At 44.8% G+C, this 16,110-nt stretch overlaps 1 protein-coding gene across 1 annotated transcript in view; it reads right to left on the bottom strand.

Moving 5' to 3' along the window:
* The window catches only part of IPO4 (importin 4), a 176,491-nt gene that overhangs the window by 66,459 nt on the left and 93,922 nt on the right, over positions 1-16,110 (bottom strand). The window contains exon 14 of the mRNA XM_056525792.1: positions 11,705-11,834. Coding sequence (XP_056381767.1) covers positions 11,705-11,834 — 130 coding nt within the window. The remainder of the gene's footprint in view (positions 1-11,704; positions 11,835-16,110) is intronic.

Genomic DNA, 16,110 nt, shown 5'->3' with positions numbered 1-16,110 from the left:
AAAGCGTAATTTTTTTATTTTTTTTTTATAAACACTAGAGATGAGCGAACTTACAGTAAATATGATTTGTCACGAACTTCTCGGCTCGGCAGTTGATTCTTATCCTGCATAAATTAGTTCAGCTTTCAGGTGCTCCGGTGGGCTGGAAAAGGTGGAAACATTACTAGGAAAGAGTCTCCTAGGACTGTATCCACCTGAAAGCTGAACTAATTTATGCAGGATAAGTCATCAGCTGCCGAGCCGAGAAGTTCGTGACGAATCGAATTTACTGTAAGTTCGCTCATTTCTAATAAACATATTTGGTATCGCCGCGTGCAAAAATGTCCGATCAAAATATAATGTTAATGATTCCATACGGTGAACGGAGTAAATGTAAAAAATTAAAAAAGTCCTAAAATGCAGCTTTTTGACACATTTTATTCCAAAAAAAATTTATAAAAATTTTTCGAAAAGTTTTATATATGCAAATGTGTTATCGATAAAAAGTAGACATGACGGCGCATACCGCCCTATATACGAAAAAATGAAAAAGTTATAGGTGGTAAAAATTGGGCAATTTTAGATTACCGATTTTGTACAAAAAGTTTTAGATTTTTTTTAAGCGGTACAAAAATATAAAAGTATCTATGGATATCATTTTAATCGTATTGACCTACAGAATAAAGAACACAATTTCTACTGTAAAGTGTACAGTGCGAAAACGAAACCCTCCAAAATGTGCAAAATTGTGGTTTTCATATAAATTTCCTCCCTTCACCGTACATTTTATGGTAGAATGAGAGGTTTCATTACAAAGTACAATTGGTCAGGCAAAAAACAAGCCCTTATATGGGTCTGTAGATGGAAATATAAAAGTTATGGATTTTAGAAGGCGAGGAGGAAAAAACGAAAATGCAGAAATAAAATTGGCCTGGTCCTTAAGGTTAAAATGGGCTTGGTCCTTAAGGGGTTAAAGTACAAACGGGAGAGCAGAAAATATCCCTACAAAGCATGCAATGCAACAAAAAGTGCAAAGCTCACAGCAGCATACACAGTTCCCACACTTAGAAAAGCAGCACTTCAATAGCCTAGCGTGTATTACCCCAAGAACAGAATTCATTTCTGGTTCCTATAAAAGGAAGCACTCACCTATCAAAACAAGTACAGTGGTGTAGAAATTTAATAAAAAACTACTTGTCCATGAGACTAAAACAGAGCCCAATCTACTTGTGCCTCATGACGATCCACTTGTCAGGGCCAATTTTTGCTTTTACACTCTTGTTTTTTTCCTCCTCGCCCTATAATAGCCATAACTAACTACTATAATGATACCTTTTAATTTTTCCACAACATATGCTCCGAAACAAAAAAAAATATTGGTGAAGTGAAATATAAATACCGTATTTATCGGGGTATACCACGCACCGGCCTATAACACGCATCCTCATTTTACCAAGGATATTTGGGTAAAAAAAGTTTTTTACCCAAATATCCATGGTAAAATGAGGGTGCGTGTGTGCGCGTGTATACACCCGATACACCTCCAGGAAAGGCAGGGGGAGAGAGGCCGTCGCTGCCCGCTTCTCTCCCCCTGCATATCCTGGGGTCTAGAGCCCTGCTGCCGCCGCTTCTCTCCCACTGGCTATCTGCGCCGCTGCCCGTTCTCTCCCCCTGACTATCGGTGCTGGTGCCCCATTGCCGGCGCCGATAGCCAGGGGGAGAGAAGCGGCAGTGCATAGCAACGACGCAGGGGACGCACACCGGAGGCCTGAAGCAGCGCGGACCCGACCCCGGCAACAGGTAATTATGCAACCGGGGATGGGGGGAGGCAACGGGGCAGCGGCGCCGGCAATGGGTGCCGCTGCCCCTTATCTCCCCCTGGCTGTTGGCGCCGCTTCTCTCCCCCTATCGGCGCCGGCAACAGGGCGCCGGCACCGATAGTCAGGGTGAGAGAACGGGCAGCGATGCCGATAGCCAGGGGGAGAGAAGGGCCGGCAGCAGGGATCTAGACCCCAGGGTAGGCAGGGGCAGAGAAGCCGGCAGCGCTGGCTGTCTCTGCACCTGCAAAGCCGCTGCAGTTCATTAATTTAAAGCGTCCGCTTTAAATCATTGAACTGCAGCGGCTTATCGGCGTATAATACGATTGTTCCTTAACCCCTTAAGGACAATGGACGTACTCCTACGCCCCCGTTTCCGAGTCCTTAAGGACCGAGGATGTAGGAATACGTCCTGTCCATTCCCGGCCCCCCGCCGCTAGCCGGAGGGGAGCCGGTGCCCGATTCCTGCTGAAATCGTTCAGCAGGCATCGCGGCATATCGCCCAGGGGGGTCATTATGCCCCCCCATGTCGGCGATGGCCGCAGATCGCCAGACAATTCAGTCCAGCGATCTGCGGCGATTCTGGGACAATCGGGTCTCCAGTGACCCGGAATTACTGGCTGATCGGGGCCATCAGAGACGCACTATGTCTCGCAGAGAGTGCAGTATGTCTCGCCGACCATCGGCAACCAGGAAGGGGATCGCGGCGGAGACCGGAGCCGGTTACCGGACGAGCAAAAGAAGGTATATGTACATCTTTATTTTTTTTCTGCCGGCAGTATGGAGGACAATTTTTATATTCTGGAGTTCTCCTATAAGTGGTTAAGGACTTTTCCTGGATTGGGCGTATTGATATTCTTAAAATGAACCTTCTCTCTTGCCTGCTCTATCCAGACTCTTCCAGTGGTACTTCCGAAAGCTTTTTTTTCGGCCTTTCTCTTCCTTTTTCTCCAGATTCATTTGGTCTAACTCTCCCCATAGGGTCGCCGTCTGTGTCCTGTTCCAACCCAAACTGGATGGTGGCCTGGCCTATCCTGACTCTTATTATTAGTACTTAGCAGCCTCCGCTTCCCGGATTCTTGACTGGTTTCACTATGCCCATTCTAATGTCTGGGTTCGTTTAGAAACGACCCTTTCTCCTCTTCCTCTCACCTCTCTCCCTTGGGTCTGCCCTTCCTACTGGAAAAGCATAAATTACTCTTACCGGTAATTGTTTTTCATTGAGCCCATGATTGCACCTTTGGAGAGACCACCTCCTTCCTCAGGACAGGAACTGGAAACAGTTTGCATATAAGGACCATAGGAGCTGCTATTCCCCAGTTCTTAAGCAAGTATCAATGAGTAAGAACCCAAAAGGACTTATCAACGAATAATAATCAACCATAACCTACATACATAGCTAGGAAATATTAATATATCTCCCCTTTTTTTTATTTATTTTTTTATTTATATAACATGGGAGAGAATTAGTAGGTGCCATCATGGGCTCAACGAAAAACAATTACTGGTAAGAGTAAATTTATATTTTCCCCATCGCCCATGATGGCACCTTTGGAGAGTGAGTAGACTAGACTAATAATTAGGGGGGGGACTACTGCCTGGAGAACTTTACGACCAAATGAAAGCTCCTCATCTCTCATTTGATTCAACCTGTAGTGTTTGTAAAAGGTATGTGGTGAACTCCAGGTGGCTGTTCTGCAGATCTGCTGAATAGAAGCTGAGGCTCTCTCTGCCCAGGATGTGGAAACTGATCTGGTAGAATGAGCACTAAACCCTGAAGGGGGATTTAGATTTGCAGAAGCGTATGCTAGCTGGATGGATTGTTTTATCCACCTCGCTACAGTGCTAGGAGCAGCTGCTCTACCTTTGTTCGGCCCCTGGAATTGAAGTAACAACTTAGGCACAAATCTTTAGATATCTCCAAATAATGAAGAAGACATCTCCTAACTTCTAGACAATGGAATTCGTTTTCCTTGTCATTTTTAGGATTTTCACAGAAGGAAGGTAGAATCACAACCTGAGTTCTATGGAAGTCAGAGACCCTCTTGGGGAGAATGGCTGGATCAGGAGACAACACCACTCTATCATTAAAGACAGACAAATAGGGCTGGTTAATAGAGAAACTAGTAATTTCCCCAACCCTCCTGGCGGATGTGACTGCCAAAAGAAACACAAGCTTAAAGGTAAGAATCTTTAAGGGAACCTCAACTAATGGCTCAAAGGGAGTTTTGGTGAGACTATTTAGGACAATATTTAAGTCTCAAGGTGGAACCAATGGTCTAACCACCGGAGACATCCTAACTGTTGCTGATAGAAATCTTTTAATCCAGGGATGTTCCACTAGTTTATAATCAAAAAGAGCACTAAGTGCTGACACTTGAACTTTTAAAGTACTGGGTCTAAGCTGTTTATCTAGACCCGCTTGTAAAAAATCTAATATTTTTGGGATGTCAGGAGTTTTAAGAACATCAATAGGGTTTTGCATGAATCTACCAAAGGCTTTCCAAGTTCTTAAATAAATTTGAGAAGTTACCTTTTTTCTGCTCGCCAACAGAGTAGTAATAACACGATCAAAAAGACCCCTTTGTTCTAAGATGCCCCGCTCAACCGCCATGCCGTCAGATGCAGATTGGAGGTCTCGGCATGCATAACTGGACCTTGATGTAGAAGGTTCGGGGACTCTGGAAGGATCCAGGGATCTGACACTGACATCTTCCTCAACCAGGTGAACCATACCCTGCGGGGCCAGAATGGGGCAATGACCACTACTCTCGCCCTGTCCTCTCTGACCTTCCTTAGGACTCTGGGAAGTAACCTGACCGGAGGTAAGGCATAAAGAAGTCCCCTGCATCAACTCTGTGAAAAAGAGTCTATCCCCAGGGGGTGATCCGCTGGTGACAGGGAGAAAAAATCTTTTACTTTCCTGTTGGCCCTTGAGGCGAACAGATCTATGCAGGGAGTACCCCAACGTTGGCTGATCTGGAGAAAGATCATCTGATCTAACTCCCAATCTCCTTGGTTCAGGCGATGTCTGCTGAGATAGTCCGCCACCTGATTTTGAGACCCCTTTAGATGGAGAGCAAACAAGGAGCTGAGATGCATCTCTGCCAGTCTGAAGATGTGATGACAAGTCCTCATGAGGGAAGGGGATCTGGTACCCCCCTGATGATTTAAGTAGGCAACTACTGTGGAATTGTCTGACAGAATTTTTAGGTCTTTTCCGCCAAGCAGAGGAACGGATTGAGACATGGCGAACAGGACTGCCTACAATTCCCTTAGGTTCTGAGATTCCCTGGAAATCTAACTCCATTGACCCTGAAGGATTAAGGATTCTCCGTGGGCTCCCCACCCCCAGGGGCTTGCGTCTGTAGTAAGGCAAAATTTGCTCTTTTTTACCCAATAAATGCCCTTTTCTGGATTCGTCGGATTTACCCACTAGAGAAGGGACCTCTTTACTTGGGCTGAAGGGGTCATGTAAGTGTCTAATGAATCGGGGACTCCGTCCCACTGGCTCAGGATTTGTCCCTGTAGCCTCCTTGAATGGTACTGAGCCCATAAAACCGGTGGGTTACAAGAAGTTAACATGCCCAGGACAGACATGGCCTCCCTTATGGGGAGCTCCTTTAGTTTCAGTAGTTGAGATACCTTCTGCCTGACCAAAATCACCTTGGATTGGGGAAGAAAGGATATTTGACGGGTGGAATCCAGGCCTATCCCTAGGAATGTGCATACCTGAGAAGGGACCAGGTGGGATTCGTCTAGATTCCCTTCCCACCCTAGGTTCAACAGAATTTTTTGAGTCTGAAGAACCTGCCGAATCAAGAGCTCCTCCGAGTCTGACACCACAAGGTAATGGTCTAAGTACGGAACTATGACTATATTTTGTTCTCTTACATGGGCCATCACCTCGGCCATAAGTTTGGTGAAGACTCGGGGAGCCTGCGATAAGCCAAAGGGAAGCGCCTGAAACTGGAGGTGGAACAGACAGGTTCCCAAGACTACCGCCACCTTTAAATATTTTTGATGACCTTGGAAAATCGGGACATGATAATTAATATGCGTCCCTCAAGTCCAAGGTGACCATAAAACAGTTCTGGTTCAGGATAGCTGATTGAATCGTTTCCATCTGAAATTTGTGGTACTTCAGAAAACGATTCAATAGCTTGAGATTTATTATAGTGCGGAAGGAGCCATTGGGCTTTCTTTACCAGGAAGAGCGTGGAGTAGTATCCCAGACCTCGCTCTTCTTCCGGAACCTGAATCAGAACTCTCTTCTGAATCAAGGAAAAAACTTCTTTCTCCAGGGCAGCCTGTTTCTCTAGAAACCTTCAGAGATCTGTTGAAACAAATCTGGGAGTCGGGTGACCTGAAAAAACAATTTTTAAACCGGACTGGACTTCTTGGAGGTTTCAGGGGTAGTGAACATGAAACCTCTTCTTCTCTGGCCTCGCCACTGCCTGGCCCTGTATGAACCTCTCCGAAATTCCACCCTTCCTCGAAAGGGCATCTTGTTCTGGATAGGAAAGGAAGGGATTAAGGGAAAGGCCTTCTTCCTATCCGCTGCTTTCTCTAAGACTAGATCTAAATCAGTCCCAAAAAGAAAGGAACCTTAACAGGGTATAGCACATAATTTAGATTTGGAGGTAAGATCACCTCCTTTCCACTCTTTAACCCAAATAGCCCGTCTGGCAGAGTTGGCACAGGCCGAGGCTTTAGCGGATAGTCTTAGGGTCTCTGCAGAAGCATCCAAAATAAAGTCTGCCGCTGCTGCCAAGGTAGGGATAGATTGAAGCAATTGGTCTCTAGGAGCACCATCCCTGATCTGCTCCTCCAGCTGATTAATCCAGACCTTTAAGGATCTTGCCACAGATGTGGTAGCAATAATTGGCCTGAAGGAGCCTGCTGCTGCTTCCCAGGCTCTTTTAAGAAATCCATCAGCCCTTCTGTCCATTGGCTCCCTTAGAGAGCCGGCATCCTCAAAAGGTAGGGCTGCTTTTTTAGACATCTTAGCTACAGGTGGATCAATTCTAGGGGACCTATCCCAATTGACGGTGAATTCTTCCTGAAAATGATATTTTCTCTTAATAATGCTCGGTACTATAGTATTTCTCTTATCTGGTCTTTGCCATTCAGACTTTATAATCGAGGTCAAAGAGTCATGCACTAGAAAACCAATCATTTTGCGGGGTGCAAGGCAATCTTGCACAGATAAAGGCTCAATCCTATCATCAAGCTTCATGGTAGGTCTAACCACTCTGACTAGACCGTCCACATTTTCAGTAGGAACAAGAGCACCGCTATGAACTTCCTCAAAAATTTCTGACTCTTCATCCAAATCACCCTCTTCAAATTCAAAAAAATCTCTTTGCTCTGAACAACCAGGTACAGAAGAAAGGATGGCTATAGTGGAATAACTAGGCTCTGGCGGCACGGATGACCAAGTAGACATACAGGCCTTAATCTCTTCTCTGACTACCTCCTGCATACTTTTGGAGAAAGACGGAGACACATCCTCCACAATCCTTTTAACACAGGCTTCACAATGTGAACTTAAATCATTTGGATCCAACTTCTTTCTACAAAGAACACACTCTACTTTTATATTTAGCCTTCCTAGGCTTTCCTTAGCCTAAAACAAATGAACAAAAACTACCATTAAAAGGTTGCAAAAAAAAGACTTCATGGGACAGGTGTCCCCTTACACCACCATAGTAACGGTTCGGCTGTCACAGCAGGCTCCATTTCAATGCGGGTCGCTTGTTCCATAAGTCACTGACCTGGAGCAAGCAACTCTCCTGGATCCTGGAGAGGTACTGGACTGGCTGGGCGCCCCTCCTTTTAAATCCCCGCCAGATTCCGTCCTTCCCGGTCAGAAGCCGCAAAGACTTCCCTCTCCGGGTACTTAGAATAGGCTGCAGCGCCCCCTTTCTCCTCCCGGTGAAAGCGCACTGACGTTACGCGCGCTGAATATGTACGCGCATGCGCACGCAGACTCCGCCCCCCCTCTTCCCGGAAACGAACTCCACCGGATCGCGAACGCTAGGCCGCACCGCAAGAGGAGGAGGAGAAGGCTGCATGCCGTTGCCGGAGGGAGCGGGAGACGCGCGCCATGCGCGAGACGGGGAGAGGTCGCCCAGACTTAGCGGCTGCCCCCATACGAAGGACTTTAAGCCGCTTGCAGGTACCCTGTATGTCTCAAATAGACCAGGGCCCCCACAGTCCACATACTTGCATGCAAACTGCCCGGTAAGTCCGGGACCCGTCCCGGTTACCATCCACAGGACAGGAAACAGAACTGGGGAATAGCAGCTCCTATGGTCCTTATATGCAAACTGTTTCCAGTTCCTGTTTCCTTGTCCTGAGGAAGGAGGCAGTCTCTCCAAAGGTGCCATCATTGGCGATAGGGAAAAAAATCATCCTTTGCTTTCCTTCCCTATATGCCCTATGCCTCCACAGTTGTCCAGTTGTGCCTACGTCACTTTTACAGAACGGGCTTGTTCAAACCTCTTGGTCCTATGACTCAGTTAGTGGGCAATCCGGACTTTATCTCCTTCCCTGCTACTGCTGCCCTTCCCTTGACCTGGGTCCTCCAGTCGTCGTCGCTGAGCTCATTGTCAGATATTTTGAGTGCTTCCTCCGCTTCGGTCTTGACCACCTTTCATTATGCCCAGCTTAAGCATTTTTATGACACATGGCGGGTACCGGGTGATCTTCATAGGGAGACCTATGCCTTTGAGGGTCTTTGTCTGGCCTTGGACATACCGACGCATATGGTTTCTACTGTTTACTCTTTGCTTAATAGCAGAGACTCCCATGACCTTCTTTCCTATCAGCGGGGTTGGCTTATGGAGCTTGACCACACCTAGCGCTACTGACTGAGAAATCTCTTTTCTGCTCTGCCATAAGTCTTGCGTTTCAGTGGCTTTACAGGAGACCAATTTTAAGTTCTCGCTGGTACTGTGTCCCGTTCCAGCTGCATATTTTTTTATCCTTCGGTTCATGATGTGTGCTGGAGGGGTGGTCAACCTGGGGGCCCTCTTGTTCATATTTGGCTTTATTGCCCCCTGTTCTCCAACTTTTGGTCATCGGTCCATTCTCTCATCCAGGCTGTCACCAGTGTGCTCCTTCCCTCCTCTCCCCCTGTACTGCTCTTGTCCATGCTGCCGGTCCCTCTAAGTCCCTCTGTAAAGGCCTTAGATATAGTTATCTACGTGAATAACCTGCTACTTCTGTTAATTAACTATATACTGCAATTATAATCACTGATTGATATATCTTTACAACTGTGTTGTTGCTGTGTTGCAGACTGGGGTAGCTTGGGATACATTGATTTTGTACATTGTATCTAGCTGTATCTTTTATAGCTGGTTGACTATATGTAAGGATTATTCTTCCCTCTGTAGCTATCTATAATAATAGGTCTGACTGGTTCCCTGATTAAACCATAAAAATCAGATGGTTGAAACGCATTGACTAATGTACTAATATATTTTGGAACCTATTTTTAGCTTAACACTAGCGTTGCTAGTGATCGTCTCCAGACATCCACATGCACTTTTTTGTTATCGGTATCACACATTTTTTTGTGCTGCACATATTATTATTATATGTTTAAGAGCTAGGTTAAACTTTTTGTATGATATTAAAAGTTATGTTTTATTGTATATAAAAAAAAAGAGGCCCCTTTTCAGTCGGTGATAATACTCTCATCCAGGCGGTCACTGGTGTGCTCCTTCCCTCCTTTCCCGCTGTACTGCTCTTGTCCATGCTACCGGGTCCCTCTAAGTCATTCTGTAAAGGCCTGGCCTATATCCTGTTCGCGGCCGCTAGACAGGTTATCCCCAGGCACTGGAAATCGACCTCTCCCCCTTCTGTGACTGACTGGTTTCACATATACAGAGCATGGAAGCATGCATGGCGGAGCTGGGTGCTTCCTCTGACAAGTTCTTAGTGCGCTGGAACCCATGGCTGTCTTTGGTGGAATCCCCCCAAAACCTCACCTATGGTGCTACTGCTCCTACTGTATCTGCCCCCTAAGGCAGACTTCTACTTGCTGATGCCCTCCTGCAACGCTCCGCTCTTTCCCTATTCCTCCACTCTACCCACCCCCCCCCCACTTCCCTTTTTTCTTTTCTCTCTTACAAGTTCTCCCCTTTGCCCCTGCCTGTCTCTTTTATTCCACATTTGTTTACTGTTTTACTTGTTTTGTCGCCCTAGCGGCCTGTTTGTTCACCATCATTGATTGCACTAGTCATTTGTTCTCAATAGTTATTCTTGTATAGACCGTTTCCGTCCTGACTGTGCCTGCGGTAGGATTACATATTGACAATAATGCTGATGTGTTGTTTCTTATGTTACCCGTTTAACCTCCGCTGGTTTTCTATATTCTGTATTCCAAGCCTTTCGGCTTCTGTTACTTATTCTATAAAGCTTTGAATTTGATATTTAAAAAAACTGCTTTATTAAAGAGCAGGATATATCCCTCCAAGGCAGACAATGCAACCACATTCATGTCACAATGATAACAGTATCCAATTCTCAAGTGTATAAAAGTAGTACTCCCCTATTCAGGCATACAGTACCACAAGTCCCAAATAGCACTCATAGGTCCTTTTTTATGAAAACTGTCTAAAAGAAAAGTTGCCAATCAGTTTTTGCTGCCAATCAACAACCAATCGGCGCTCGGCTTTTAAGTGTCATGACCAAAGTGTGTGGCTTAATTTGCCAGACCGAAAGTAAGGGTAAGGAAACATTGGGTTGGTTGAACATATGGGAGTGTGGTGGCAATTATTTTGCCTATTGAATGGGGTAATTTGGAAACTACATGTTTGCAATAAATATGTAGCAATGTCAGTTTCCCTGACTAGTGAAAAGAGCCTACGCAGAAACACTATTAGGTCCACTTATAGAAGGGGTGTACACGGATGCCTGATGTTTGCAATGACTACATAGAAATGTTGACTGCTGAGCAGTGCCAGGGAATACTCATTTCAGACTGGCGTGAGTCCCAGAGGTGGCATCTGCTTATATGAGACATTTATGGCATATCTTGCTATACCAATTACAACCACTATTAAATTTACAAAGCAGTGCCCAATATGAAAAGGACAATGTTAGAATCAAAAACTTTTTATATTTTGTACACCTTAAAAAATATGAACTTTTCTAATAATAAAACATTTCAGCTCCTTTTCATAGGAATCATGGCTTATGAAAAAGAAAGAAAAAAAAAAAAAAAAGTCCGTCCCCCATACCATCCAGTACATAATCTTGTCTGGCTGCAGCATGATCTTTGACCCAACTAAAGCACAGGTTGGGACAAAGTCCAGTAAGTGAGGACAGTGAGGACACTCATCTGTCCTTACTCCTTTCCTGCCTCTCTGAAAACAGAGAGGAGGGGATTACAGAGCAGCCTGCAGAGATTGAATCAAGGGACCCAGTAGTGAGGGCGGGCTCAGTGCTTACCACAGATACGCTCCCTCTTGAGCATTGAATTTCAGAATTTCCTGTGATATGACCGGTATGTTTGCTTTAAGTGGAAAAAGCCACGAGTTCTGCTGCCTCCTATAATCAGCTGATTAACAGGGGTGCCTGAAGTCAGATGGCCACTGATCGGACATTTTTGGCCTATCCTAAAGTGTTTCCTAGCAATAAATGAGTCTCTGCTCATTTACAAGAACAGTGTTTTTCTGTGCAACAGCTTCCCCACCTACTACTCTAAATCATGTGCACTTTTAATTATACTATTTTGTCCCTATTAATATAGTTGTTGCCTAACTGTTTCTTGAAAATTTTATGGAAATTGTATAGTATTGCTATGACCTTAAAACTGTTGTGCTGCTGTCTATGTGTCGTAATGTGTAATGAAGCAAAACATACAGGAAATTTTTTTTTTACACAACTCCTACCTAAGTTCTCTACAAAGTTTTCAAGAGCATAGTAAGCCTTGGTAAGGTGAGCCGTATGAGATGGATCCACACGAGACAAATACTCCAAGAGCAATGGAAGCACAGACTCCGAATAACCACTGATGTCCGGCTGAAAAAGACAGAAGCAAGATGTTATAATTAAAACTGGCAAGAGCAGGTACAAGAATACATGTCAGATATATTAGAAGGATTAATGTAGTAGTCCAGTCTAAAATAAATAAATAATCATATTCCTTATCCACAGTATAGGGTATAAGTGTATCTATGGCTCTCTCATAGGGATGCATGGAGGGAGCTTGTTAGCCACCACTTCGTGCCATGGTTAACATTCTTCATTCCTGCGGAGAGCTGGGACGAAGATTGAGGGGGGTCCCAGTGGTCTAATATGGGATACGTTTTTTTTTTTTTAGACTGGATAATTCCCTAAAGGTATTAACTTTTGGTAAATAATTACACAAACCCACACTCTCAAAAGGAAAGCAGACATACACGCATAATTTCTACTCTACATCGTTCTTGTACACCGGAAAAAAACAATATGGTGGCACAGAAAATATGGTTGTAACATAGTCTAAGGATGAGAAGCAGTAGTGGTTTCCCTGCACTACGCCAAGTATGCTACACAACTTCATATCATACACCAAGCTTTAAATGGCCACTATCACCAAAACTACATTTTTGAAAACAAGAGAGCCATAGAAAATAAGTATCTCTCTAATACTATTTCATTATTTTTTTTTCACAGTTTTCCTTATAAAACTGCTCCTATAAAAGTGGCCACTAGAGGTCCTCATAAAACGTCCCACACCTGTTACTATGGTCTTTCTGACTGTAGCAACAGCAGGGTCTCAGCAAATACAGAAAGTGAAAGCGGGGGCTTTGTTAGTCTGTATGCGCTCCCTGTGTGAAGATCTCACCCCCCTCTGCAGCTCGAGTGAAAGAAGGAGAATGATTCAGTGCACAGCTCTCTCCATAGCATGTTCATCCTTATACAGAAACATGTACACCAGTAGTAAGGAGATGGGCCAACTCAGTATTAACCCCTTAAGGACCGGAGGTTTTTCCGTTTTTGCATTTTCGTATTTTTGCTCCTTGCCTTTAAAAAATCATAACTCTTTCAAATTTACACCTAAAAATCCATATGATGGCTTATTTTTTGCGCCACCAATTCTATTTTGTAATGACGTCAGTCATTTTGCCCAAAAATCTATGGTGAAGCGGGAAAAAAAAATCATTGTGCGACAAAATTGAAAAACAAACGCTGTTTTGTAACTTTTGGGGGCTTCCGTTTCTACGTAGTACATTTTTCGGTAAAAATGACACCTGATATGTATTTTGTAGGTCCATACGATTAAAATGATACCCTACTTATATAGGTTTGATTTTGTCGGACTTCTGGAAAAAATCATAACTACATGCAGGAAAATTAATACGTTTAAAATTGTCATCTTCTGACCCCTATAACTTTTTTATTTTTCTGTGTATGGGGCGGTGTGAGCGCTCATTTTTTGCGCATCTGAAGTTTTTAACGGTACCATTTTTGCATTGATAGGACTTATTGATCACTTTTTATTCATTTTTAAATGATATAAAAAGTGACCAAAAATGCACTATTTTGGACTTTGGAATTTTTTTGCGCGCACGCCATTGACCGAGCGGTTTAATTAATGATATATTTTTATAATTCGGACATTTCCGCACGCGGTGATACCACATATGTTTATTTTTATTTTTATTTACACTGTGTTTTTTTTTTTATTGGAAAAGGGGGGTGATTCAAACTTTTAATAGGGGAGGAGTTAAATGATCTTTATTCACTTTTTTTTATACTTTTTTTTTGTAGTGTTATAGGTCCCATAGGGACCTATAACACTGCACACACTGATCTTCTATGCTGATCACTGGTTTCTCATAAGAAACCAGTGATCAACGATTCTGCCGGATGACTGCTCATGCCTGGATCTCAGGCACTGAGCAGTCATTCGGCGATCGGACAGCGAGGAGGCAGGAAGGGGCCCTCCCGCTGTCCTGTCAGCTGTTCGGGATGCCGCGTTTAGCCGCGGCTATCCCGAACAGCCAGACTGAGCTAGCCGGGAACTTTCACTTTCACTTTTAGCCGCGCGGCTCAGCTTTGAGCGCGCGGCTAAAGGGTTAATAGCGCGCGGCGCCGCGATCGGCGCTGCGCGCTATTAGAGGCGGGTCCCGGCTTCACTATGACGCCGGGCCCGCCATGATATGACGCAGGGTTACTGTGTAACCCCGCGTTATATCAGAAGAGCAGGACCAAGGACGTACCGGTACGTCCTTGGTCCTTAAGGGGTTAAGGAGATGGCAAGTGGAGGTAGTTTGTTACAATGTGCACCTCAGTAGTAAAAAGATGTCACGAGGAGGTGGTTTATTACAGTGTGCCAGCCTAGTAGTAAGGAGATGGCATGAGGAAGGGGGTGTTACTGTGTGTTATCAATGTGTGATCCCAACAGTTATGAGATTACATGATGAGGTTTGTTACAGTGTGTTACCCCAGTAGTAAGGAGATTCCTTGAGGAGGAGGTTTCCTACAGTGTGTCACCCCAATAGTAAGGAGATTACATGAGGATGAGATTTGTTACAGTGTGTCATCCCAGTATTAAGGAGATTACATAAGGAGGAGGTTTGTTACAGTGTGTCATCCCAGTATTAAGGAGATTACATAAGGAGGAGGTTTGTTACAGTGTGTCATCCCAGTATTAAGGAGATTACATAAGGAGGAGGTTTGTTACAGTGTGTCATCCCAGTATTAAGGAGATTACATAAGGAAGAGGTTTGTTACAGTGTGTCACTCCAGTAGAAAGCATGGGAAAGTTGGATAACATAAATGTTGACAGCCATATTGCTTGTCATTTAGCTTTACTACATAGTAGAGGCCTGCATTGGGACCCAACCCAAAACGAGCGGGCGGTCAGAAGGCTGCTGCTGACGAGCAGTCAGGCGCAAATACTGCAAAATCCCGCACCACCATGGCAGCCTCAATATAAGTCTGACTCAGTGACTGTCTCACAGTGCTCATCCCAGTCCTGTCTCATCCCCCTGCTGCCACCGCACGGCCATTTTGTGGCACGCTCAGCCTGCCCTGGAGGATCGTTTACTCTGTACTCCATCTTCTCCCGCCGGCCTGGTAGGTCAGAGCTGCCACCAATTCACACACAGTGCCCAGTGCTGCTGCCCCAGATGGGTATGTAAGTGACTGCATCTGGTGATCCTCCCAGCCAGGGCCTCTGTCTGCTCTGCTATTCACACGGGGAAAAGTGCACCGCAGAGCATTGCACACTAGAATCTTCCACAGACCCTAGGGTGCAATGCTCTGCAGCCTGCACATACCCACCATGTGTATGGCTTTGTGTGTGTCTATGCACATTCCTATATAGGTGGGGGTATGTGGTGAGCATTCTAGTACAGACTAGAATGCAATGCTCTGCATAAACCCCCACCTGTATAGGAATGTACATACACACACTGCTATACACATGGGGGGGGGGGGGGGATGTGCAGACTGCAGAGAATTGCACCCTAGGGACTTCTATAACCCCTAGGCCTAGGGTGCAATGCTCTGCAGTCTGCACATACCCACCATGTGTATAGCAGTGTGTGGTGTACATTCCTATACAGGTGGGGGTATATGCGGAGCATTGCTTTGGTCAGTGACCCAGGGCCTCTGAGTCTGCACAGTCACTGCTATTCACATCTGTACATATACTAGAGTGCAATGCTCAGACATACCCCCATGTATAGCAGTATGTGTAGAACATTGCACCCTAGTATCTGTAAATTCCTATGTAAGCGAACGGGATTGGACAAAAAAATCATCAAGCCGGATTGAAAAACCAGTCCTGTGCAGGGCTCTACTACATAGTGTGTGAGAACAGCAGGCAAACTCCAGTAATCCTTCTTCCTCTCTGTGTAACATGTGCAGCATAAAACCAGAGAGGAAAAGGTTACAGAGCAGAGTGCAGTGATTGGCTGACAGTTCAGTGACACACAGTGAGGAAGTTTGGTCATGTACAGTGAGAGGGCAAAAGAGGGACACGCACCCTGCCTGAGAGAAGATGGAAATTCAGTGTGATCTGATATAAGCTGATTTTAAAAGAAATACAGAAGCTAGACACACAAGTTCTATGTACATGATCAGAATGAGGTACTGAGTAAGATATAACTTTTTTTTCTGGGATATGATGACGCTTTAAAAGGAGATTTCTGGCAAAAATACACTGCTCAAAAAATAAATGAAACACTTAAAACAACACAATGTAACTCCAAGTCAATCAAGCCAAATCACACTGTCCACTCAGGAAGCAACACTGACTGACAATCAATTTCACATGCTTTCGTGTAAATGGAACAGACTACAG

The sequence above is a fragment of the Hyla sarda genome, chromosome 1 (assembly GCF_029499605.1).
Source record: "Hyla sarda isolate aHylSar1 chromosome 1, aHylSar1.hap1, whole genome shotgun sequence".
Taxonomy (NCBI): Eukaryota; Metazoa; Chordata; class Amphibia; order Anura; family Hylidae; genus Hyla; species Hyla sarda.
Note: the sequence above shows the minus strand (reverse complement) of the source record. Positions and strands in the feature narration are given on the sequence as shown.